This window comes from Eumetopias jubatus, unplaced genomic scaffold (genome assembly GCF_037043125.1).
Source record: "Eumetopias jubatus isolate StellerSeaLion01/CBP00866 unplaced genomic scaffold, mEumJub1_p1.0 scaffold_16, whole genome shotgun sequence".
NCBI lineage: Eukaryota > Metazoa > Chordata > Mammalia > Carnivora > Otariidae > Eumetopias > Eumetopias jubatus.
In genome coordinates, this window is record NW_028274822.1 from 92,037,490 (window position 1) to 92,061,630 (window position 24,141).

Sequence of the window (24,141 nt, forward strand, 5' to 3'; positions counted from 1 at the left end):
CTGTGTGACGGTGGGGACATGGCTTCGCCTCTCTGTGTGGTCCCTGTGCTGACCGCACGGGGGGTGGGCGAGCAGCACTAGTGGCTGGTGCCCAGTGGACGCTCATGAGTGCCCCCCACTTCCGATCTCACCCGCCCCCGAGGCCGGTGGTCAGGGTTCCGGCACTTACCTCTAGCAGCCGTACGGCACCTTCATGTTCTTTCTTAGCTTCAACCTGAGCCTTTTTTTATGATAAAAAAAGAAAAGAGTCAATGTTTAAAGCAGGGGGAAGACAGAGAATCAGAGGAATGTCTGAATTATCGGGGTGTGGGTCAAACTCCACTCTAAGGACCTAGACCAGTTCTCATTCCTCTCCCCTTCGGGCAAACACGGGATGAGTGCCGGCTGGCTGGGATGCTCTTTGTCGGAACGGGGAAGCGTGCCCTGATGGTGACCGGCCGGGCCGGTGGGAGGCCCTGCTCCTCCGGAGAGAGGCGGTCACACGCAGAAGGGGGCTGGGCCCAGGAGAGCCGGACAATCCTTCCTGAAGCCTCGGGGACGGGGCGGGGGCATCACTGTCTCCCAGGTGCCCAAAGCTGCTTGGGAAACAAGACGCCACCAAGCAGACATGACCTCCAAGTAGCTGAAGGTCAGCTGCCATCTCCCCGGGCCCCAAGGAGAGCCTGAGATGGGGGTCCCCGAGCATCTGCAGGCTCTCGGCCGCTCAGCCTGTGGCGGGGGGGCGGCCCTCCTCCAGCTACTTGAAGCAAAGCCATGTGTTCCACAAAATAAGAAACGTTACCCATTTCACCAAACCAGTGTCTCAGGACGGCGGCAGCCTAAACCCCGCGGTGGGTTCACACAGAACCGAAACGCAACGTCCTCAGCCCTCAGCCCCCAGACCATGCCCAGCAAGTACCACGGCCTGCCTGCCTGGCGTCTGTGGCCACCTCTCCCGGGAAGCACTCCGACTGTGCTGGGGACCCGGCCCTGTCCCGAGGGCAATAGAACAGCTCCAGATGCTCGGCAGTTGGCCTCCGGGCGTGCAGCCTGGCACATTTCTGCCCGGGGATGCTGGGGGAGACGGGGCAGACACTCCTTGCCTACTGGACCCAGGCCCCAGCGGAGGTCAGTTTGGAGCACCACAGCCATGCTGCCCCCATGAGGGATGAGGCTGGAGCAGCCAGCGGCCTTCCCCCCGTAAACCAAAAATGAAGCCAATGCAGAGGAGCGCCAAGGCAGGAGAGCGCTGGATCCAGCCATGTCTGAAGCCCGCTTCAGTTGTGTGCACAACTCAAATTCCCTTTTGCTGTTTTCTGCCCCTTGAAACCAAGCACCCTGATGAATGCAATCACCAGTGGCTGGAGAACATGCTGCTTCCCGTTTTAAAGCTGGAGGTGCTGAAGTTCCGTGAGAGCCTGAGTCTGACTCCCAAGCCGGGAAGGAAAGCCGGCCCGTGTGGCCACACGAACGGCCCCTCGCACGGGTTTCAGTGGCCTCGCAGACAGACGTTCCTGAAGATGCCAAGAAGCGGGTTCGTGGGGAGGTTTATCTCTGACACTGCAGGGCACCTGCCTCTGAGAATTTTAAGCCCTCATGAAGGATCCATATGTTCCACTGAGGTTTACCTGTAGGATTCTCGGTTCTAGAAGAACATGGTCTCTAGGCGCCAGGAGAGTAAGCAGGGATGGGCTACCCAACATCGCAAAGAAGCCAGTGGGCATTATCTTCACAGGCTCTCAGGAGGAGGTGGGGCCCGGCGTCCCCAGTGCGGCCAACGCTGGGGGGCAGCCTGAGATCCCGGCATGGTTTACCCCCACACGTGCCGCGGGCACGTGTCTCCATGGAGGGCTTTGAGAGCCGGGGAGGCAATGGAATGCCAGATTCATCGCACCATTCCTGAATTCAGCGCAACCTTCAAGGGCTTAAAATCGTTCCTTTCAAAGCTGAAACGAGAGCGACGATAAATAACAAAACGGGGCGAAAAAAGACAGCCATCCGGAGGACGCACAGGGATTATATAAATAACCTCACCACTGAGACACTTGAGTCAAAGTTAGTTTCCAACCGGCAGGATAAAAAACAACAAAAAACCCCAAAGCGAGCCGTGAAAACGGCGCCAAGTTTGCAGTAATGACTTGGTTTCTGGCTTCCAGAGAGGATCGGGAGCTGGTTTTCACAGGCTACTTGCAAGCTGGGCCATTTGGGTAATCAGAATAGATTGTTAAAATTAACAGTTCGAGCTGGCAGTGCTGAATTCTTGCAACATCGAAGCAACAGCTTACGCGAAGCTCATTGGGGGGCCACGGCCAACTTGTGGGGGAGCTGTGACCTTCACACGGGCACAATGTCCTGCAGAGCACAGTGACACGTGGAAGGACTATAGCTGTCAGAGGAAGGGGGCTGTTGTCGGAGGCATTGAGTGTCCGGGGCATTGAGGGCCCGGGGCAGTGGGCTACCATGTGTGGTGGGTTCCGGGAGGCACAGAGGTGCAGACATGCTGGACTCAGCGTCAAGGTCTGGACACTTGGCTGGGATGGACTGCGTACCCAATGCCCAGTCTCTTTGGCGACTGGGGAGGGCGTGGATGCTGGTGAGGATGAGCAGGGTGAGGGCATCGTGGGCACTCTGTGGAAATGGGGCAGGCAGTCCCAGAAGTGGGGCTGCAGGGAGCCTCCCGTCAGCGTGGACGAAGCCGCTGACCCAGACACCAGTCCCGCAGGTGTGCACGGCAGGAGCACATGGGACTGGGGCAGATGCTCCTACTGAATGATCGCAGGGGTCAGTCCGCGACCCCCTGCCACCCACGCACAACAGCGAGATCGCGACTAGTGTGGTGGGCTCGGCTCCTCTTACCACCCACGTCCGCGACAGCCCCAACCCTGAGAGCCATCACTTCTCACATGGGAGCAGTTCTGAGCCACAGTAAAATCGGTCAGGTCTGCAGATGAATTTTAAATTTGGAAAAACCCTTAGATGATCACCACAGCGACTGTAACTAGGCAAGGATGCAGCTTCCTCGGGAAACAAAGTCTGAAGCTGGGGAGCAGCTGGGCTCTGGCCACTGGTGGCCCGGAGGGCGCTAGGGTCTGGGCGCCCACAGATCATGGGGAGGGCAGAGCCATGGCTCAGGGACTCCTTCGACGGGCATCAGAATTCAGCATCGGGCACTGAGACCAGCCCCGCGTCCATGGGTGGCCGCTCACCCGCACCTCTCCTTCCGCGTCCAGGGATCTCGGCACCTCAGCGTTTGCCGGGCATCTGCCACGTGTTGGCCTGCGCCCTCCGAGTGCGGACACTGCTCTCTGGAGACAGGCCACAGGCAAACGAACGAGCAAGGCCCTGCCCACAGGGTGGCGTGCCAGAGGGTGCGGGAGCAAGGAGTGGGGCCCATTCAAGGCCATGTGGCAGGGCAAGGATCTCAGTCACAAACACCAGCCCTGCCGTTACTGGGGGACCAGGCCTCCTGGGCAAAGATGCGAGAGGGGGCAGATTTGGTGTGGTCGGGGAGCAGAGGCTGGGGCGGCAGGAGAGGAGGAATCCCAGGCCCTGGGCCCCGGGCTTTCCACACTTAGAATCAACGTTCACAGTGTGTGGGGCCTCCTCCCACGCTGCGTCCCTCACTGCTGCTCCACGAGCCCTGGGAGTCACCGACACCGGGGCTCCGTAATTGTTGACTGGAGCGTCGAGCGAACGAAAGCAAGGATTCTGGACTGAGCGATTGGCCCCCCCGATTTCCGTGGAGCAGGTGTCCCAGGGGACAGCCGGTGGCTGGTGGCCCGTAGATGGGACAGCGCCCTGCTCGGCTGCCTCTTGTACTGTCAGACTCTGCCGCTACGGGCTACCAGAGCTACCGGCCGCTGGGTGGCCTCAACTTACCACGATTTCCGTTAGAACAGCCTTGGGCATTTTGCTCTTTCTTTCTTTCCTTAATTCAATGAATGTTTCCACTTGCTTCTCCCAAGCACCATCTTGGGCAGAGGGATGAGCTTCCAGGGAGAGAGAGGCGCCCCACAGAAAGTTCGGGTCCCGGGTCCCCGACGGCAGATGCGTAAGGCCCGCGCATCCTCGGGGCAGCCAGAGGTGAGGCTGGAGCATGCAGGAACCGCCAGGCACTGCCTGTATTTCGAGGGAAAGTAACCCCGGCCTTACCTAACACCCGTGGTGCATCAAGAAAAAGGGACATTGCAGGCTCCAGGACGCAGACGATCCAGCAAAGCACAGACAGGGGTAAAGGGAGTTCCCAAAATGCAGGTGAAGGGGATGCCAGGCCCAGCTCCGCATCCTCTGGAGAAACCACTGTGGGCGGAGAAGGCCGGGGCTCCGGGCAGGAGTCTCCGCGGAAAGTGGAGGTAAAGCCTCCCCCATCTTGAGAGGAATTCTGCTCTGGCAGAGGTTGGGAATAAGGAAGTGACGGAGACACAGAGACGAAGCAGACAAGCATTAAGAGGCGTTAACTCTGCGGAACAGGTGACGAGCAGGTGTGGCTGAGGACGCAGTTCGACTTGGGACCCCGTGCCGAGGTGTCGCGTGGAAGGCTGGATGAAAGAAGAGGGTTCACAATCCAATGTGGAGAGCTCAGTGTGGCGGGGGGTGCACCCAGATGGTATTGAGACCCACGGGACCAGACAAGGTCGCCACGGGAGCCAGGGTAGATGGAGAGATGTGGCTTGCGGACTGAGTCTTGGGGAATACCTGTGATGTTTACGGGATGATCTGCGTGGAAGGAAATTACTGGAGAGGGTGGTGTCCTGGAAGCCTAGAGCACAGAGGGGCTGACCACCCGAAACTGTGCTCTGGGTCAAAGAGGATGAGGAGAGAGGACCAGCCCTTGGCATGATGTCCATGCATGGGTGATGGCAAGATGAGGGCAGGGGTCCCCCTGGAGTGGATTCGAGAAAGCCTGGGAGCTGTTGCCAGAGAGAATGGGCAGCTCTCAGAGACAACCATGCTGCTGTCCCATGGGACCCAGCTCTGGACCTCAGAGAGCTCTGGTACTTTTATTGTGGTAGGGGGACAAGGGCCCGACTCCGGTCAACCCTGAGCCTTACAGGGAGCATCCTGGCCCGGTGGGTTCAGTGCAAATCCAGTTCGCGCTGCTCACTAGCCGAGTGGCATTTGGCAAGTGACTTAATCACTCTGGGGTTTAGCTTCCCCAATTCGGAAATGGGACGATGACAGGACCCACTTCATAGGGTCATAATGGGCTTGGAGCGAGAGAGTTCCCGTTAAAAATAGTCCCTGGCGCCCAGTAAGTACCTGGCTTCTTTTCAGAGTAAGATGCCATTTGTTCTTCCTTCGCCTTCCTGACTCCTGTGGCGTGTTACCCCAAGACCTCCCAGCCCTAATGCCCCTCTCCCACACCGTCCCAGCCTGTGCATGGGTCTGCGCAGCCCTGAAATGTTTATGTACAAGGAAAACGCCCCCATCCGCTGACTTTTTCGCAGAAAATAGAAACACGGGACGATGAGTCACCTGAGAGAATTTCACAGTCCACCGGTGTCCCTCCATCTAGGACTCGGAGACTTTCCTCCCGTCCCATGCACCTGCCACTGGGTGTCTGCCCATCCAGGACCATGCCAGCTCGGCGATGTTTCTGTCCAGCCCAGATCGACACCCACAATGTGTGAGGACTGGGAGGCCCAGAATCAGCCTGGACTTGCCCCTCCCCACACACCCCCACCCCTGCCCGCCCACCACAGCCCCTGAGCAGATGGCTCCGTCTCCTGGTCTGTCCTGGGATGTGTCCATGTCTCCCCCTTGCAGCCGCTGCCCCAGGCTGAGACGGCAGGCTTCCCGGCAGCGGGTAAGGGGCCTCCCTGCCCCTCCACAGATCAATCCCCAGTGCGGTGCTCAAAGGATGTGCATCAGACCCTGTTAAACCCCTGCTTCAGTCCCCCAGTGGCTTCCCTTTCCCTTGGAACGAGATTGAGCTCCTTCCCATGTCTGGCAGAGCGCCCGGGGCTCGGCGCCACCCTCCTTGGGACGCATCTCCTGCCCACTGGGCGCGGCCTGTGTCCCTCCAAGGGCCTCCTTCCCTGGGCACCAGGGACCTGAGCACTTGCATGACCTGCCACACACCTAAGCTTCGCCCTGTCTGGAATCCTCCCTGACCCCGCCATTTCATTCTGTCCCTTCTTCCCCGCATGGCATCTGCATAACCTGAACTCAGTTCATCCTCCCTCTGCGGGGGGCTCACTCTCCCTCCGTGGGGGCACAGGCCATCTCCCCCACCACTGGGCTCCCCTTCCGGAACAACCCAGAGCCGCTGACACACAGCAGACAGCCAGCATTTGTTGAATGCATGAATGAATGAATGAATGAATGAATGATCTCATCAGCAAGTGTAGCATGCTGGCCCTCCGTGCTGGAAATCAAATGGAAATAGGAGCTCTGAAGAAATCACCAATCTCGTTCCACTCAAGGTTCAACCTTCCTCTTTGAATGCTTTGTTCAGAAATCAGAGCTCTAAGACATTGTCACATTGGCACCCTGATTTTGCACCGGTTTCTCTTCCTCGGCTCCCGCCACTGATGAAGCATCAGTGTGTCCAAAATAGAGACCACGATGAATGCAAGGAAGGGAGAAAGGAAATTGGACGAGGCACAGAAAAGGCTGAATATCAGAATTGGCTCTGGCGCACTTTCCTGGCATCGGATGTTTCCTAAATGAAACTCCAGGCCCCCGGAGAAGGTGCTGCTGAGAATCACCGACCTGTAGCCCCCTCGGCAGGAAATCTGTTTTTCCACAGGCTTCCTATCTCTCTGGGAGACGCCGGGCCAGGGACAGGGCTTCCAGGGCTGCAGGGAGCGGGCTCAGGTGCCGGGTGGCCATGTCCGGGCTCCGTACAGCAGGCAAAGAGAAGAGCCGTATCTCTGCCTGGCCCCCAGCAAGCAATATCCTTTCTGGATAACATCTAATGAAACGTTGTTTCTCACTGTGCCAGCCAACGTATTATGGCAGGTAATAAGGCCGGACAGTCCCCATCAGTGGGGGCTTAGTGACAGCTACCCTTGATACATGGTCCCAATAAACAGAGAAGCAGTCTGAGAAATTCTCCACCTGCTGCAAAGTCTGCTCCCAAACCCAGGAGGAGAGGGGCCATCCCAGCAGACTCTCATCGCCAGCCAAGTGGGCACGCGGCCCTGAGTCCTTTATTACAAGATCAGAGGCCTGGAAAGGCGGTGGGATGGGTGGAGGGCCACCCAGATGGGGGGGGTTGCTGCTCGCTGCCCATCGGCGGCCAGTCTCAGGAGCGCCCTCCACAGGCTGCCACGCACCTGTAGCCCAGACCAGAAAGGCTCTGGCCGGTGGGGCCCACTGCCCTCCCGGGAAGAGTGGCTCCAGGTAGGATTGGGGCTTCCGGAAGGAAATGAGAACCACACCCAGGACCCCAAGCCCCCCATAGAGGGATACAGGAGAGGACCACAGCTGATGAGGAGGATGGGCCTGGGGGGCAATGTTCTTAGCCCCCCAGCACCACCATGGACGATGCAGGATGGACCCCCTGAGCTGCTCAGTCCTACCCTCTGTTTTCCCTCCTTCTTCCTTGTTTCTTAGTCTCTGCTTCTCTTTCTTGTGTTCATTCCCTCTCTCTCATGCTGAAAATATTGCCCTGAGACTTGATCTGCTCACTTAACAGCACATGATGGAAATCTCCCCAGTTCAGCAGATATAAACCAAAATTATTCCTTTTAATGATGCCGTCCTGGTCTGCAGTGGGGACGCACCTCAGTTTATACCCCTGCCTCGGATGGGCATCCAATTTAACCCCGTTCCCCACCCACATCCCACCAGTACTGAAAAAAAAAAAAAAACACACACACACACATACACATACACACAAAAACCCCAAAGAACAAAGAAAACAAAACCCAAGTCGTGTCGAACTGGTTCCTGTGGTTCTTATAGGGCATTTTTTCTGGAATGGAAGGTTGCAGATGGAGACACAGGTGTGTGTTTAGTTGTAATCGATGCCGGCAGGGCCGAAGCCACCCGCCCCCGGCGGCCACCGGAGCGAGGTTTCCCCGCGAGCCCGCCGGCACCGCGCTGGAAGGTCCCCGTGTTTGCAGTCCAGCTCAGGACATGGGTGACTCGGGGGAGCTGGGCAGCACGGGGAGGCACAGACGCCGGGAAGGAGGGGAGACGCGGGTGCGCAGCCCCACCCCCGTCCCTCCGCACCCCTGCCCCGGGCGCGCCCGTGCTCACCTTCTGCAGCAGGTCGATCTCCTGCTGTTTGGCGTGGAGGACAGCCAGGGCCTGCTCATGCTCCAGTTCCAGGTGCTGCCGCCGTTCTGCGGCCTCTCGCATGTGCTGCGGGGGACAGGCAGAGTCAGCGCCGGAGCCGGGGTCCCGTGCAGGGCGGCCGCGGGCCGCTCTGGCTCTCCCCGCCCCCTCGCCCCTTCCCCCGGGGGACCCAGATGCCGACAAGCCTTCCACCTCAAATTGCCTTGTTTTTCAATGCCCTGAGCACTGAGCAGAACCAGAGGTCCTCGTGCGAAGGCGAGCTCTCCTGTCCGTTCCCAGCCCCGCGCAAGCAACAGGTTATGGATCCTTGCCTACCTAGCGGCTAGAACTCCAACGCTTTTGGGCGATTTACATCCTGCAACCCTCTCATTCATCTAGGAGGCAGACACTATAACGGTGGAAACAGAGGCACAGGGAGGTTCTCCCGGCTCATCACACCCTGGCAAGTGGCCGGCCCAGATTCGGGTCAGGCTCCAGGCGGCCTCCGAATCGCAGGCTTCGGCGCTGTCTGCTGGCGCTCTGCTCCAGCCACACTGGCCTCCTTCGCAAGCATTCCCGGCAGGCGCTGACGGGGACGGCACCGTACCGCACGGATCGTGGAGACGCGCCTCTGGCACTTCGGGGCAGTACGGGGCAAAGTGCAGCATTTAAGAGCCCGGGTTCAAATCCCGGCGCTGAGCTTGGGCCGGTGCCTTAACCTCTCTGTGCTTCGCCTTCTCCACCCGGATTATTCATTAGCATCGTTAGCCATTTGTAAATGGTTAATTAACAACACGCTAAGTAACTGTTGTTGATGGCTAATTATGAATCAGCGCCTGCTCCGTGCAGGTGTTGTGAATGTCTTACGAGGCGGCGGGGGGGGGGGGACCTGGCATCTATGAAGTCCTGGGTCTCCTTTCACTCTGAGCCTAAGGAACCCTGTGCACGTCACGCGGCGCGGCGCCCTCAGGCCGCTCCAGCGCGTGCGCAAGAGGGAAGAACTTGCAGGGAGGGGAGGAGCCTGCGGGGGAGGAGGAGCCTATGGGAGGGGAGGAACCTGAGGAGGCAGAGCCTGTGGGGAGGAGGAGCTTCTGGGGAAGGGGAGGAGCCTGCAGGGGGAGGAGGAGCCTGCGGGAAGGGGAGGAGTCTGCAGGGAGGGGAGGGGCCTGTGAGGGGGAGGAGCCTCCACGTGGGAGGAGGAGCCTGCAGGGAGGGGAGGAGTATGCAGGGGGAGGAGGGGCCTGCAGGGAGGGGAGGAGCCTGTGGGGAGGGGAGGAGCACGGAGAGGGGAGGAGCCTGTGGGGGGAGGAACCTGCAGAAGGAGCGGAGAGTCTTCCCGCAGGACCGTGAGCGGCTGGGACCGCGGCACCCGCGAGATGGTGGCGAAGAGGCTGCGCTCCCATCAATGGGCACTCGCTGTGCGCTGCGCACCTGCCCATGTGCGCACCGCCTCGTCCGACGCTGGCAGCTGGACGCTGCGGTCACCACCGGCCGTGGGCGCCGGAGCCGGAGACGGAGCAGCTGAACGACTTGCTTGCTCGAGACCACACAGGCGGAAGCCTCTCGGGGCGGCAAGCCTCCCAGTCGGGGTCCGCCTGCTCGCCGACCTCTCCTGGCCCGAGGCCTCCTACCACGCGCCTTCTCCACCCTGAAAGTCCGCTGCTGGGGCAGATGGGCGGCTTCGGGCTCCAAGCGCCGAGCTGGTTTGCCTGAACAATGACGCAGCTGTCTAATTACACTATTGTTCCGGCTAATTTCTGAGCCTCTGTTTATTTTGGAAGCGCGCACTGCCGAATGCAGCCCGGGTACTCTTTATTTAGCTTCGGGAAGGAAGCTATTAGTGGAAGGAGGAAACCATCTTCCTTACAAGGATTCATTAGGAACGCGGACAGAACTCGGAGATGGTCCGAGCGCGCCGGGGCAGGCTTCACGGCCGCAGGGGCATCGCCGGGCGGCAGACCCTCCGTGGGCTCCTTGCCTGGACTCACGGGTCAGACGGACGAAAACCACTGGCTTCGAAATTGCTGGGGCTGATGAGCCGGTCACTGTGGAGTGGCTGTCAGGAACGCACACGTGTGTACAAATACGTGCCCCTCGTGCGGTATGATGTTCGAGGCCGTGAAGCCCCAGCAGGGAGGACCGATTCGTGGGAGCTCCGACCACACCCGTCCCTTCAACATCCTCTCCCCCCCCCGCCCCGCTCCCCTCCCGCTGCTGCCCCTGCACCTGCTGCCCTTCCCAGCCACACGGCTCCGGAGGCGTCTCCACTGGCCACGTCCACACCCTCACTTCCCGCTCTGCGGTCTGGCCTCCCCCACCACTCGGCTGACACCCCCTGCCTGACACCCACGCCGTCCAGCGGGCGGCCACCCCTCAACAGCACGCTCTGTGCCCCACCGGCTCCCCTCCTTCCCTGCCGCTCCCTTCCTCCTGCTCGGTCTCTCCACCCGGGGATGGTTGCTTATACTTTTTCCCGGGCGGATAGCCCGCCTCCTGGCTGTAGCTGCCATTCATAAACTCTCGCTCCCAAATGAAATCCTTATCTCTTTGACGGTGGCCAACTGCCCACTCACCCTCTCCACCTGGAGGGACAGGAGGAATCTCAAATTTAGCCTGTCCAAAACTGAGTTCTGGACTTTCTCTCCCAAACCACTTGCTCCCCAGTCTGCCCATCTCAACAATGACACCACCATCCACGCAGTTCCTCCTCGGTTCCCCACGCCCCCCCATTCCTTCCCACTCAACATCCAGAGTTTGCAAAGTGCTTCTGTGTGCTCTGCCATCTTCCCGCCCCCGCCAGGCCAGCCACCAACCCCTCTGCCCTGGCCATAACCACACACACAGGTGGTCTTCCTGACCCCAAAAGGTCCCCCAGCATGGCCAGTACTCTCTGCAAGACAGAAGTCACCCCCACATCTTTATGTGTCTGCCCGACTGGGCAGAGGTGCCCAGGGAGCTGGGGAAGCGTTATTTCTGGGCGTGTCTGAGAGGGGTTTCCAGAAGCCAATGGCATTTGAATGGGTGAGAGAGGAAAGGAGTCGCCCTCCCCTACATGGGGGGGCCTCATCTACTCCCCTGAGGACCCAGAGGACAAAAAGGTGGCAAAAGGGCCAGTTTTCTCTCATCCCCTCTCCTGCCCTCGAACACAATCCTGGTTCTCAGGCTTTCAGACTCAGGTCAGGACTTACAATCAGCCTCCAAATCTCAGGCCTCCAGACTCGGACAGAACTGTGGACGGCAGATCAAAACCTGAGCTGAGATCAAGAGTCGGACACTTAGGGGCGCCTGGGTGGCTCAGTTGTTAAGCGTCTGCCTTCAGCTCAGGTCATGGTCCCGGGGTCCTGGGATCGAGCCCCGCCTCGGGCTCCCTGCTCGGCAGGAAGCCTGCTTCTCCCTTCTCCCACTTCCCTGGCTTGTGTTCCCTCTCTCGCTGTCTCTCTCTGTGAAATAAATGAATAAAATCTTAAAAAAAAAAAAAGTCGGACACTTAATCGACTGAGCCACCCTAAAGAGAGACTATCCTTGATGACATCATCTGAGCACCCTGATTCAGCCATGCCTGAAGCCTAACATATCTCTCATATACCCCACTTTATCAACCAATGACTTTCCTCTTTTTTTTCCTTCAAACTATTTGACATAGGTTTCTATGAACTTTATCATAAATTGCCCGAACTAAAATATTTTTCAGCAGCATTTACAGCTGCCACAAAATGTAATTCCATCATGTCTCACGTTATGCACTGAAATTTCATGACTTTTTATTCTTGCTTCTCAAAATAAAGAGACAGCTGGTGGATCATGACAGCTTTGGGGTTGTTTCAATTCCCTGTTTGGGGTAAGAAACAGCCAGAGAGCCAAAGGAGCTTTCCAGAAGTAAGTGACACCTTCTCAGCAGCAGAAAGAATATAAACTGGAGGTCAGGGAGGCAGGGGTGGGGTGGGTGGGGTCAGGGTGCTCGGTTTGCCACGACAGTCATCCTGTCAGGGGGCCTGGGCAGGCCTGGTAGATACCAGCTGCCATGTCTCTTCACCACTGGTCAAGCAAAGAAGTCCTAAGCTCAAAGTTGCTGGCAGGAGATTACCTTAGCCACAGGATACTCGTGGTGTGTGGATCTGGAGACCCAGGAGTCCAGCAACAGAACCAACCGAGGGGGTGTCCCTGGAACTCCGGGAGGATGGCCAGTCCAGAGGACACACGCAGAGGCCACGCTTCAACCCTTCAACACTGGGACCTTCCACCCCAGGAAGGAGACAGGGCAGGAGCTCAGGGATCAGGTGGAAGGAAGGGTAGTGATGTGGGAAATCACAAACCTGCACGGGAGCTCTTGATCCCGTGTGTGGGGCCTCAGCAACTAGCCCTCCTTGGTGCTTATCGTGGATTGTACACCTATGTCCTTCTTGTCCCTGTAAGCAGGTTGCTGGCGTGGTCTTCCCAGCCCCACACATCAGCATCCTCAGCCTAACCTAAACACAAGTTCTGGAAGTTCTGTTGTGCTAGGTACTTCATACACACGACCCACTGAATCTTTGCAACAACTTCGGGGGCAGGCAATATTTTTACTCCTGTTTATAGAGAAGGAAACTGAGGCCCAGAGAGTTTAAGTGATCTGCTCAAGGTTGCCCAGCCAAGAAATGATGAAGCAAGGACTTGAACCCCGGGAGCCCAGCTCCCTGACCTTCACTCTGTCACCCCCCTGCTGGGCGGGAGGCTTCCCATGAGATCCTTCCCGTGCGTGTGGGATGTGCTGATAGGCAGCAGGCTTCCCGCAAGAGAATCAGTGTGAGACCATTTCATGCAACGTCTCTGAAGCTCTCAGGCTGGGAGACACACTCTGTGCTCGGCCACAAGGCGAGGTGTGTGCCGTGTGGCCAGGGCAATAAAGAGCAGCCTCATTTCTCCTGGGAGGCAATTCACGTTGTCATTCTTATTTCCTTGAGTCGTCCTGGTTCCGCTGCCCCTGGCCATGCTAGGACCCACGGGTTCTCACAGAGAGCCTGAAAAACCCTGGCTTTCACCCAAACCCAAACCCCACCAAATTCCTAGTACTTGGCTTCGCTTCCCTTTACACATAGCTTCCTAATTCTGGGGGCACGTGCCCAGTTCTACAGGAACGTTTCACATCCGAGAAGTACTAAGGATTGGGCACCACAGCCAGGAAGGCCCGTCTGAAACGCATGCCCTGCGGCGGGATTTCTTTTTTAAAGCAGCGACGTTTATAGCTGGCTGTGGACGTCAGCACCAGCATTTCAGTGGCCTGCAACACTCAGACATTAGAGGGCACGCGGGGAGCACCCCGCATTATCTCCTCGATGTTAGATCAAAGGGGACTGTGTCTTCTGCTTTGGATCCTGCCCTGCGTGAGCGAAGAAATTAAGGAGAAAATAATCTCGCTTCATAGGAGTTACCGGTGACACGTCTGAAGCCGCCTTCGTGGGCTCCGGTATGCACCGCGGCAATGGCGAGCCCTCTCTGTACACGAGCTCCCTCCACACGACATCTGGTGGAAGGAACCCCAGCACTGGCCAAGCTCACGCCTTCAGACATGAGGAAGACGGGGCATTTCCAGCTGTTGGTTTGTCTTCCGTGTCCTGTGACTTCCTGTCCCGCCTCTGCAAGCCAGATTCATTCATAACAGGGATTAGCACGCAAACAGAGCCGTGTGCATTCTGGAAGTGGAAACGGCTTTGCCAGAGTGTCTTCGTTTCTCACACCGCAAAAAATTAGGAAGCGGGGAGCCCCTTTGACAACACCTGGGAGCTTCCCTGACTCCCGATTTGTCCTTAGTCCCGTGGACTGGCCCTTGCTCCCCACCGGCCCCCAGTGGAGGTGGAGATGCAGGGACAGGGGCACTCAGCCTGTGCAGTGGGTCAGACCCACCCGCCCTGGGCCCCAGCATGCTCCTCCGTCAAACGGAGGAAGAAGCCCGGCTTCCCAAGGTTGCTGGAAGGACCAGATGAAATATTAGATTCACGGGGACCTGCCCAGAGTTACACTGAGTGCAAATATTGGTGCGTTCCACGTGTGCCATCTGATTACCTGTTTTCCGTGTTCTCTGCCCTCTTCATTGTTCTAGCTCCCCTTCCCTGCCTTCTTTGGATTGTCTTTTTCGTGTATCTACTGAGTGTTGGGCTATAAATTTTACCTGATTTTTAGTGGTTGCCCCAGGAACCTCAATATACGTGTTTAAATTTAAATAATCTGCTCAGAATTGTAATTTGCCTCTCCAAGTGGAATGTAGAAACACAAGCACAGCTCAGTGTCTTCACTTTCCCTCTTTATGTCGTGGTTGTCGTGGGTATGATTACATCTATATACACCCAAAAACCACAGAGATTCACTCAGTGGTGAGAGTCTTGACCCGCGAACAGATGAGCCCTAGGGAGGTGACCTGCGAGAGTAGGAGTCCGTTAGAAGTGGGATGGGCCGGGGATTCTATGCAGAGGGGATTGTACGTGCAAAGGTCCTGGGGTAGTAAGGATCATGGTGGGTGCCAGGGTGAAGGAAGGCTGGTGTGACCGGGGCCATGGATGGGATGGCCGGGACGAGACAGAAAGAAAGGATTGCATGCCTCTGGATGCAGCCGCTGAGTGGGTGGGGAAACGGGGAAGAAATGAGACTCAATCTCTCATTTCAGGGACTGTGGGCTTTGGCTGAAGCAGTTTACTTCCTGGACACGTGCTTTCACGTATCCTAACATCATTATGGAACACTTATTCCGTGCCAGATGCTTGGATGCTTGTAATAAAATAATGAACAAGTGAAAGATTATTTTTGTTCTTGTGAAGCTTACATTCTAGGAGGGGGTGGGGGGAATGCAGGAAATAAACGGGTTATCAGGCAAGGGAGTGGGAGTTTCAGGGACCGATAAAGGATGATGGTGAGGCAGGGGACTGTGCAAGGGGGAAGGACGTAGTAGAGACTCTACTCAAGCTGGTGAGGGAGGTGACATTTGGCCGAGACCCCCATGATGACGAGGAGCCCATCGAGGAAGGTTTCAGGGAGAGCTCAGTGAGGCAGGACCCAGCTTGGTGTGCGTGTCTGCGGTGCAGGGGTGAGCAGGAGGGGGTGGTAAGAGGTGCAGGAAAGGGGCAGGTCTGGAGCAGTGGACGCAACCCCCCTCCACGGTCCTGTGCGCCCCCAGGATGACAGGTGGAAGCCCTCACTTGGGTACACATTTTGGCCACTAGATGTGGCCCTGACTCATTTGTCCGTGAGTGCGGGTTGATATGCAGTATACCTTGTGGTTGTGTCTGCCAGGGAGGAGAAGGCCGTGTGTGTGCAATGTGCAGGGCACGTCCTGGGGGCTTCAGAGTCTGCATGGACTCCTGGACATGAGGCCCCAGGGCAGGGTGCGCATGCACCACATGGAAATGTGCAGGGCTGGGACCCAGAAAGGCTGTCTCGGTGCAGCATGCACGGGCACCTGCTCCCCACTCCACGCCAGCCCGCCCAAAGATTTCTTAACCTGATGGAGGGGCCCCTTGTCCCACCGCTGTTTCAGTTTTCATTTTCCTGACGACCATGAAGTTGAACACCTAGCCTGCTCAGCAGCTCGGGTGTCTGATGGGCTGGCTCGGCACCAGGGGTGAGGGTCTGAGTCTCAGAAGGGGACCAGGTCCCACCTTCTGCCGGATGCAGAACAGGACGTGTGTGTGTTCCGCAGCGCCCGCCAGGGGCCAGCGGGCACGCGGCCTCTTGCAAAGTCTCTCCGCACAGTGCTGGAGGCAGCCAGGGAAGCTTTCAGAGCAGCAAATTTCCTGTTTCTGGCCGGTATCTGAACATCGAGATCACACTATCGATGCCTGGGTCAGGCCCATGGAAGGTTTTGCTGGAGACGGAGCCCTCCGCATTATTCTCATGTTGCAGAAACCCACGGAGGGTGTTATCGGAGCCTGAGTATTAGAACATAGGAAACGAGCCACAGAACATTAATAACGGTGGAGAACGGCCGCAGGCGGTCCGCGCAGGGCTGTATCTCCGGGCGGGTACCAGGAAAGGGAGGGGCGCAGGGAAGGAGCTGCAGATAAAGGAAGATTATAATTGTTACTGGGAGAGTCACTTATTAATCCCAGATAAGCAGTTGTTCATTAACACAAAATAAGCCTTAGATTATCTACATTTAAATGGACTAATCTGTTGATTATGAGAACAGAACCCAGTCCCGAGTGTTTTTTTCCCTTTTCCTTTGAATCACAAAATACAATGCGCTGTTTAATTAGTGGATCATGTTTCTATGCACCTGGGTCAGACTTCCAGACCTGGCACGGGGTGCTGTGCATTCTGGTCCCGTTGCTGGAAGGGAGACTGACACAGGATCCCTTGTAACCTGCTGCTGGCCTCACACGCGTCGGACCAAGACTGCTCAGGACTCTCAAGTAACAGGAAGGTCCCAACCAGGCCTGTAACCCCCAGCCCCACTCGGCAGTCTTGCTGGAGAGGCCTGCGATCAGGTGCGGGCCTCACTCCATCCCATCTGCAGGGCCCTCTTTCCAAGCACGGTCACACTCACAGGCTCTGAGCAGACGCGAACGTGGGGGACACTGCTCACCCCATCCCGGCTGTCCAGCAGCTTCCCTCCGTGGCCGCAGCCCCGTGCCCAGGAACTGCCCCCAGGCTGCCAGGGGACAGCGGCCGCCTCTGCTGGGCCCTGTGTGCTTCGCGGCCTCCATCAGCCCTGTCCAGGCTGAGCTCTTTGGGGCCGGCCATTCTCCCCTGCCAGGGCTCTCGTCCCGTCTTCAACTACAGATGGACGTCTGTTCCATTTGACAGACAGCACTGCCTCCCGGGCCCTGAGCAAGAAGACAGAGGAGAGGGAGGCAGCTGTGCTTGGCAGGACGCGGCGACAGAGACGTCGCAAGGGACTCTTCTCTCCACGGGAGCTGGTCTGACGCTCAGGACCTAGGACGCCCTGAGCCCCGGGCAACAGGAGGTCTGTGTGGAAAGCACTCAGCCTTCTTGCAGAATCCTTGAGTCCGAGACGCTGGAGGAGAAGACTTTGGTCTTCCTCTGGGTTCCACTGGGTCTCTCACCGGGCTGATGGCAACAGTCTGCAAGGTCTCTGAGGTGCTGGGAAACCTGCGTCCTCTCCCAATCAGCATTTGGGTCACATTCTTCAGGCTGCTGAAGCACCAAGTTACCTGGCAGCCCCTGATAGGGCGGAAAGGCCTCCGGAGGAACCGTGTGCTGGTGGACTCGTGATTTACAGAACGCATTACAGACCATCAGAGAAGAGCCGCACGGCGTCTTGAGCTAGACTGAATTCCCAGTGATATTTGGAAACAAAAAAGCCAACATATGACCATGACCACTAGACTGATTATCAGTTGGGACAGACACGGAATGCACCCTGGCACAGCGTGGGGCTGTAGTCACACCTCATTAGCATAAAATGGGCGTGCTGCATTCGCGGAGCATCGTGTGTCCCCCCTGCCCCCCTTCACTTGGGGGCTTGGAAGATGGCATCAGCTACAAGGTGACAAAACTTAGTCAGCCGGGACCGCCAGACCGCCAAGTGATGAGACGCTGTGATTGCCATCTGAGCGTCACACTTGAATCCAAATGAATCGCGTCCACCTCACGCATCATCTGGTAACTGAAAGGAGCCTCCTTCTTGATGATTAGTGGGACGTCCCTGAGCCGCTGTGGCTCATTTGCTCAGTAAAGCTGAATGCAGAGGAATTTTGTGTGGCAGGTACCAAGCGGCAGGCTGTGCTCAGACCCGGCACTGGAGCCGTGGGAGTGTGGGGGCAGGGGGCAGAGGGCGGGAGCCCAGAGAGGCCCGTGCAGGGGTGAGGCTTTGGGTGGCGAGTGACCGGTCCAGTGGAGGTTTGGGGCGGCGTTGGGACCCGATCTCGGTTTGAACGGTGCTGTTCTGGCTGCCACGGTCAATGCAACAGGCAGGTTAGGACAGCAGGGCGGGGCCTGGAGACCGAGAGAGGCAAGTGCCAGAACCCTGGGCCCTCACGGCTGCCCCATGACCCCATGGGGCCCTCACGGGCACTGACTTGTGCTGACGGAGACGGCGGTGACCCTGACGGCTACCCACCCAGCTGCCCACCCAGTGCCACCCTTAGAAGATGGGCCCCTGTGCTGTGGCCTCACAGGACATGCCCATCCGGACCCTGCACGCCACCCCCAGACCACAGCTTAGCTTCTCCACCCCGGAATTCCCTGCCCCAACGTCCCTAAGCTCATGCCCTGCACAGGCATCCTCCCCAATCTGCCCTCTGAGGACAGATGACACCTCTGGGGTGTTCGGCCCTAGACAGGAGGGCCGCCAGAGAGGGTGCTGTTGGCAGGTGCGAGGGACAGAACCTGGGCTTGAACCCGGGATGTCTACCTGAGTGCAAGGCCTGAGTGCTGAGGTTCAGCCCCGGGGCCCGACGGGCAGGGCAGTGGGCTCCACGCTGCTGGTCAAGGTACATGGCCCCCACCCGCTCCAGGTAGGAGGAGAGACCGGCCCCAAGCACACAGGTCAGGGGGACACACAGAGGTTGGCGCTGGTGGGAATTCACACCCTGAACCTGTGCATGAAGCCTCCTGCGCCCTCAGATAGATCGGTGCTATTGCTCACCTCCTTCAAATCGTCTCGGGTGGGGCAGGCTGAATTCCGCCCCCCAAAGATGCCCACTTCCCGATCCCTGCGGCCTGTCATCATGTCCCCTCACCCTGCAGGTGCGGTTAAGTGAGGGCGTTGAGGGGAGACTGCCTGGTGGGCCCAGCAGCGTCCTTGTACGCAGGAGGCAGAGACGAGCGAAGGTGGAGGCAGGGGCTGTGCGCAGCCATTAGAAAGTGGAAAAAACTCGGAACAGAGTGTGTGCACAGCCTTCGGACAGGAACACCCTGCCCACGCCCTGCTCTCAGACGCCTGGCCCCCTGCACGGCGGGGGGACACATTCCTGCTTCTTCAGCAACGGGAAGCCAGTACACGCGGTGTCCAGGTCTTGGAGGCTGCCCTGCAGGGGGTCCCTGCCCTCCAGACCCCAATAAGCCCCCTCCCCGGTCGTGCCAACACAAAGGTCTCCAGGCTGCCCGACGCCTCCTGGGCGGCCACGATGCTCTGTACTATCCCTCCCAATGACGTGAATCCATCCAGCATGGGCAGAGCCCCGGGGACACAGCCACGGATTCCCAGCCCAGCCAGCACCGATTCACCCACCACCCCCACGTCGTCCCGAGGATGGAAGGCAGGGTGGGACAGACATGCTCTGTGCCTTCAGAGAGCTCAGGCCCTGTCTGTGCGCTGCGGAAATGCATGATTACGTGGTAGGACCTCCTTTCCATCGGGTGCTGTCCTAAATCTAGAGCAAACGGTGGACAGCAGACTGGTCAGAGCCAGCCTGGGCCCCGCCTTCGGGGAAGTCGAGGCAGGCGTGTACAGAGCAGGGGTTTCGGTAAATTCACAAGGGTGTGTTATCATCACACAAATTCCAGAATGTTCCATCACCCCAAAGAAAAGCCATCGCTCCCCATTCCCACCTCACCGAGACCCCGCCAGCCAGGAATCTGCTTCCCTCTGAGAGCCAGCAGTTTCCCCGGGGGAAGGACGGTCCCTTCTTGATGACGGAGGGTGGGGACTGCTGTGCTCGTACCCTCTCGGTACCACACCCCAGGACCAGAGGTGATGATTAACTTGGTCTCCCATGTTCAAAAAAAGTTTCCTTAACGAGAATTCATTCAGCTTAACTCTGTGCCATCAGCAGCAGATCAACCCCCCCCCCATGAAATACTGACTGAAGGGCCCCCAGCTCCCTGCACCCTGACGAAGCAGCCTTCTGACTTAGCTATTCTCTTTATAACAAAGGTTTCTCTTTATAACAAAGGTGAGGAACAGCTTAAATTCATAAGGTTTGAGAAGCCCACGTAGACACCCCGGGGCTTCAACCTGAGGACGCTGGGTTCCCACTCCGAGCCCCGCCCACCATCTCTCGCTCAGCTGAGTTCAGCATCCTAAGAAATGGGAATGTATAACTGGTTTCACGGGACCGCTTCCAGAAACATTTGGATTTTGTTATTTATCACTTTTGATATCATCCACAGGGTGAAAACAGCCCTGAGGGCCCCGAATGTGGGCGATGGCGTCAAACAGTCTCAACCCCTGTCCGCTTTGCGGTCCCGCAGTCCCTCATCCCACTGGCCCTAAGGGATGCAGAGGGGTCCCTGTCCTACCTTTAGGACCTGTTCTAGATTCTCCAGCTTGGCTTGGAGCTGATGCTTCTCCTTCACGGCCAAATCGCGTTCTCTGGTCACTACGGCAAGCGCGTGGTGGAGCCAAGCATGCTCCGCTCTCACCTACGGGGAGGAAGGGCAGAGAGAAGGGGCTGTTGGCGGCACGCGCAGCGGCTGGCATCGACCACCTCCTCCTCGGGGTTGTGGGGAGCCTTCCCCTCCCTCCCTCGTCCTGGATCGTGGACTCCGCGGTGGGTCCAGTCCTGCCGGGGCGAATGCGTGTGCACAACCAGCACCCAGCATCCCCTCCCCCCCGCCTCCCCCAATCACAGCGGCAGGGATGGGCTTGGGAACGGGACTGTGTGGCCCGGGCCGGCCAATCAGCGCAACCCCATCCCCTGCATATAGTGATTGCTGGGGAGGGACCCAAGACCCAGCTGCACCCATGGAGAATGAGACATTGGACCGGTAGAGAAGTGTGGGAAGCCTCTCCCTCTTTTGTTCACTGGACTTGGAAAGTTGAGGACACAAGGCTGGAGCTGGAGCCATTGTGGGGGAGAATCCAACTGAGAATGGAGCCAACGAGATGGACGTAGAAACAGGATCCTGAGGACATAATCTGAGCACCTAGATCAAGCTGCGCCTGAAGCTAATATTTCCTTTCCACTCACACAGGCCAATAAATTCCCTTTGTTTGCTTACACCAATCTGAATCATCTCCTGTCCCTTTGAATGGAGAACCCTAACACGTGCAAGTGTTATCCAAATTGTGCAGGATACTAATGCTTTTGCCTAAAAATTTCACTTTTGTCTTAAAAGTGCATAAAAATGGTGACAAGCCTCCATGTGTTTAGGATGATGGAAGTCCTAATAACCTCAGGAGCCGTGTGCACGCTCAGACCACAGCTCCCAGGACCGTGTTCTGACCTTAGGTGGGAGGCACCGTCAACTCTCCGTCTCTCTCCTACGGCTTCTCTGAGAGCAGTGAGGGCATGCAACTGATGAGGGAAGATACCTCGGTTCCTTCCCCATTGTTTTCACTGTGCGGCATGTTTGGACCCAGCCACAGGCTTTTGATTTCTTTCCCTCCTCCCGGATCTTACGACATGAATCATGGCTTCAATAACACACTGCCACGAGTCATATTTGTCAGCTCCAAAAGATGCCCTTTCTGTTCCAAGCACCCTGTGTACAGACTACGAGTTCAACCTGACAGTTTTTGTGGCGCCCGAGGAAAGGACAGCCCCACGTGGCGCTCCTGAATGGCACGGGGTTGTGGGGAGACTGTTATTAAGGGGTCAGGGAGAGGTCTGAGTCACAGGAGTATTTAAATGCCGTTCTGCTCCAGCGTGAAGCATCAGGCAGCAAGCTTGGAAAAAAAAAATTGAAATGCTGCAGGTGAAAAAGTCATGAGCGATTTGAACTCACACTTGAACTCAGACTTGAACCCCAACACTCGGGCACAGGTTCGCCGGAAGCCACCATTTCCCATGTTCTAACTCGTCAAGAGCAACGTCCGGGGCTCCATGGCCAGCCTCCCACAGCAGCCAGCATGCACCCCGATGTAAATCAGGGCTTGCCTCCCTCTGATTGAAACCTTCTGTGGCTGCCATGGAAATTAGAACTGGGTCCAGACTTCTGCACACTTCTGCAGCGTCTGGCCCTCCAGCTGTCCCATCTGACCTGCTGCCCCATACCACCACTCACTCGGGCTGCCCTGGTCCTCCTTTTTATCCCAGAAACAAGCCATACTCATTCCTACCCCAGGGCCTTTGCACATGCTGTCTGCCCACGGCAAGTACCTATCCCCCCCTTCCCCTGACCCTGGCGGGTCTGGCTCCTTCTCATCATTTATGCCACCTTCTCAAACAGGCCCTCCCACCATGCTCCAGGCGACGAAACCCTTCCCACTCGTCTGCCCCCAGCGCCCTTGCTGCTTGGCCGTGCTTTATTTCCCACAGGCATTTCTCACTATCTGTGCAGCTGTTTATGTTTCCCTGCGGTTGCTCCTCATTAGAGTCGAAGTCCCGGTTGGACACGACTTGTCCTTGTGACCCAATTCTCTGTCACTGGAGCCTGGAAGGGAGCCTGGTGCAGTCAGTGCTCCAGGAATGGGAAGGCACCGGGCGAGCACGGGCACATGCAAGGCGGCTGTGTTCCCGGCCGGGTGGATTTTGCTGGTCCCTCCTGGTCTACGGTCCACCCACACTCATGGGCTCCAGGCCTCAGGAGGTCAGTCTCCCAGACCATACAGTTCCTGAGGAGCTCTGGCCAGCAGGAGGCACCAGCAGGAAGGCAGGGGCTGAGGAGAGGCAGGTCGGTGTTCCTGCCAGCAACCTGCAGGGGTGGTTTGTGCACGGAAGCGCTCTCTCGGCAGGCCCGAAGCTGCTGTCCCTGGAACGGCCTGCTGGCAGGGCTGGCTGGTGGCCGGCGACTGGGAGTTTGGATCGCAGTCCACTCCCTATTCCCGATTCCCTAACTGATGGGAGGGCCTGCCTGTGTCCAGACTCTTTGTGCACAGCATGTGGCTGCTGCTGAGCACCTGCTCTCCTTCGGGGAGGCGGGGGATTTGGGATGTGCCGGGGGAGTACGACAGCCCCCTCGACACTCCGGGCACCGGGGCTCTGCTGGGCTCCCTGGGACAGCCCTTCACGCGTGCGGTGACGCCTGGTGCTGCCGGAACTGAGCTCGTTCCGGCTGACTCCTACGGGAGGCTCTGGAGGCTGGAGGCCGGCCACCCCTGGATCTTCCTTTCCCTGCACACTGACTGTACTTTGTATCTCACTGGTGATGGATCGTAGCCATGAGCATGCTTGTGTGCTGAGCCCTGCAAGCCTTCCCAGTGAATCACGGTGCCGGGGTGGTCTTGGGGACCCCGAGACAGCGTCCTCCCCCCCACAGCCACAGGTCCACTAGGAGAGCCTCTCCCTCGCGCCCTCTCCCCACGGCCCTGCTGCCCCTGCCCAACCTGCACGCGTGTGTCTGGAGCCTCCAGAAGGCGCCGGACCCGCTCTCCCATGGGGACACTACACGTGATGGTCAGCGAAGATGCGGGAGCATCAGGCCTGTCCGGAAACCCTGCACACCCCGCATGGAGCCAAAACGCTGTGCTCTGGTACCTGGAAATGCTGCAGGTCACTGCAGTAACGTAAGAGAAGGGGATACTATGGGGGAGACCCGAGTGCCTTGGTCTTGCAGTCCGTGTTCTGAAGGGAAGTGGACGAGGAAGAGGGAGGAAATGCAGGGGCATCGGGGCGAGGATGCTCTAGGAGCTGTTGGCATTAAGAGACCTCATCTCACACCAGGACCTCAGTATTTCTCTGCCCTACAAGTCCCCAAAGTGTCCCCCACGTGTTTAGCAGAATGAGTAAGGTCATTCGTCTGGTCTTTCCAAGGACGGAAAGAAGATCTGCTGGTGGGGCGGGGAGGTGGGTGAGGCGGTGACTGGGGATTGACTGAGGCGGGCTGAATAACGACCCCGCGGAGGCGTCCGCGCCCGCGTCCCCAGAACTGGGGACTGCGCTCCCTTACACGGCAAAACGACTCTGCAGAGCTGAGTCCGGGCCCTCGTCCCTGGACGGTCCTGGTAGGGCCAGTGGGCTCACAGGGGTCCTCACAGGAGGGAGATAGGGGGAGCGTCAGAAAAGGCAGATTTTTGAAGATGTGGTTCTGCTGGCTTTGGGTGGAGGAAGGGCCCACGAGCCAAGGCCTGTGGGTGTTTCCAGGAGCTGGAAAAGGTGAGCAGATGGCTTCTCTCCTAAAGGG

General features: G+C 58.0%; 1 protein-coding gene across 10 annotated transcripts in view; it reads right to left on the reverse strand.

Annotated features, from left to right (window-relative positions):
- Positions 1-24,141, reverse strand: part of RIMBP2 (RIMS binding protein 2) — a 162,651-nt gene that overhangs the window by 58,356 nt on the left and 80,154 nt on the right. For 5 of the 10 annotated variants that reach the window (XM_028089021.2, XM_028089019.2, XM_028089022.2 and 2 more), the window contains exons 1-2: positions 8,188-8,289; positions 170-220 (exon numbers count right to left, since the gene is read on the reverse strand). In XM_028089021.2, the coding sequence (XP_027944822.1) occupies positions 170-220; positions 8,188-8,289 (153 nt within the window). Of the gene's footprint in view, positions 1-169; positions 221-8,187; positions 8,293-20,376; positions 20,500-24,141 lie in introns of those variants that run through there. The other 5 variants (XM_088019316.1, XM_088019314.1, XM_088019313.1 and 2 more) reach the window with 2 other exon arrangements.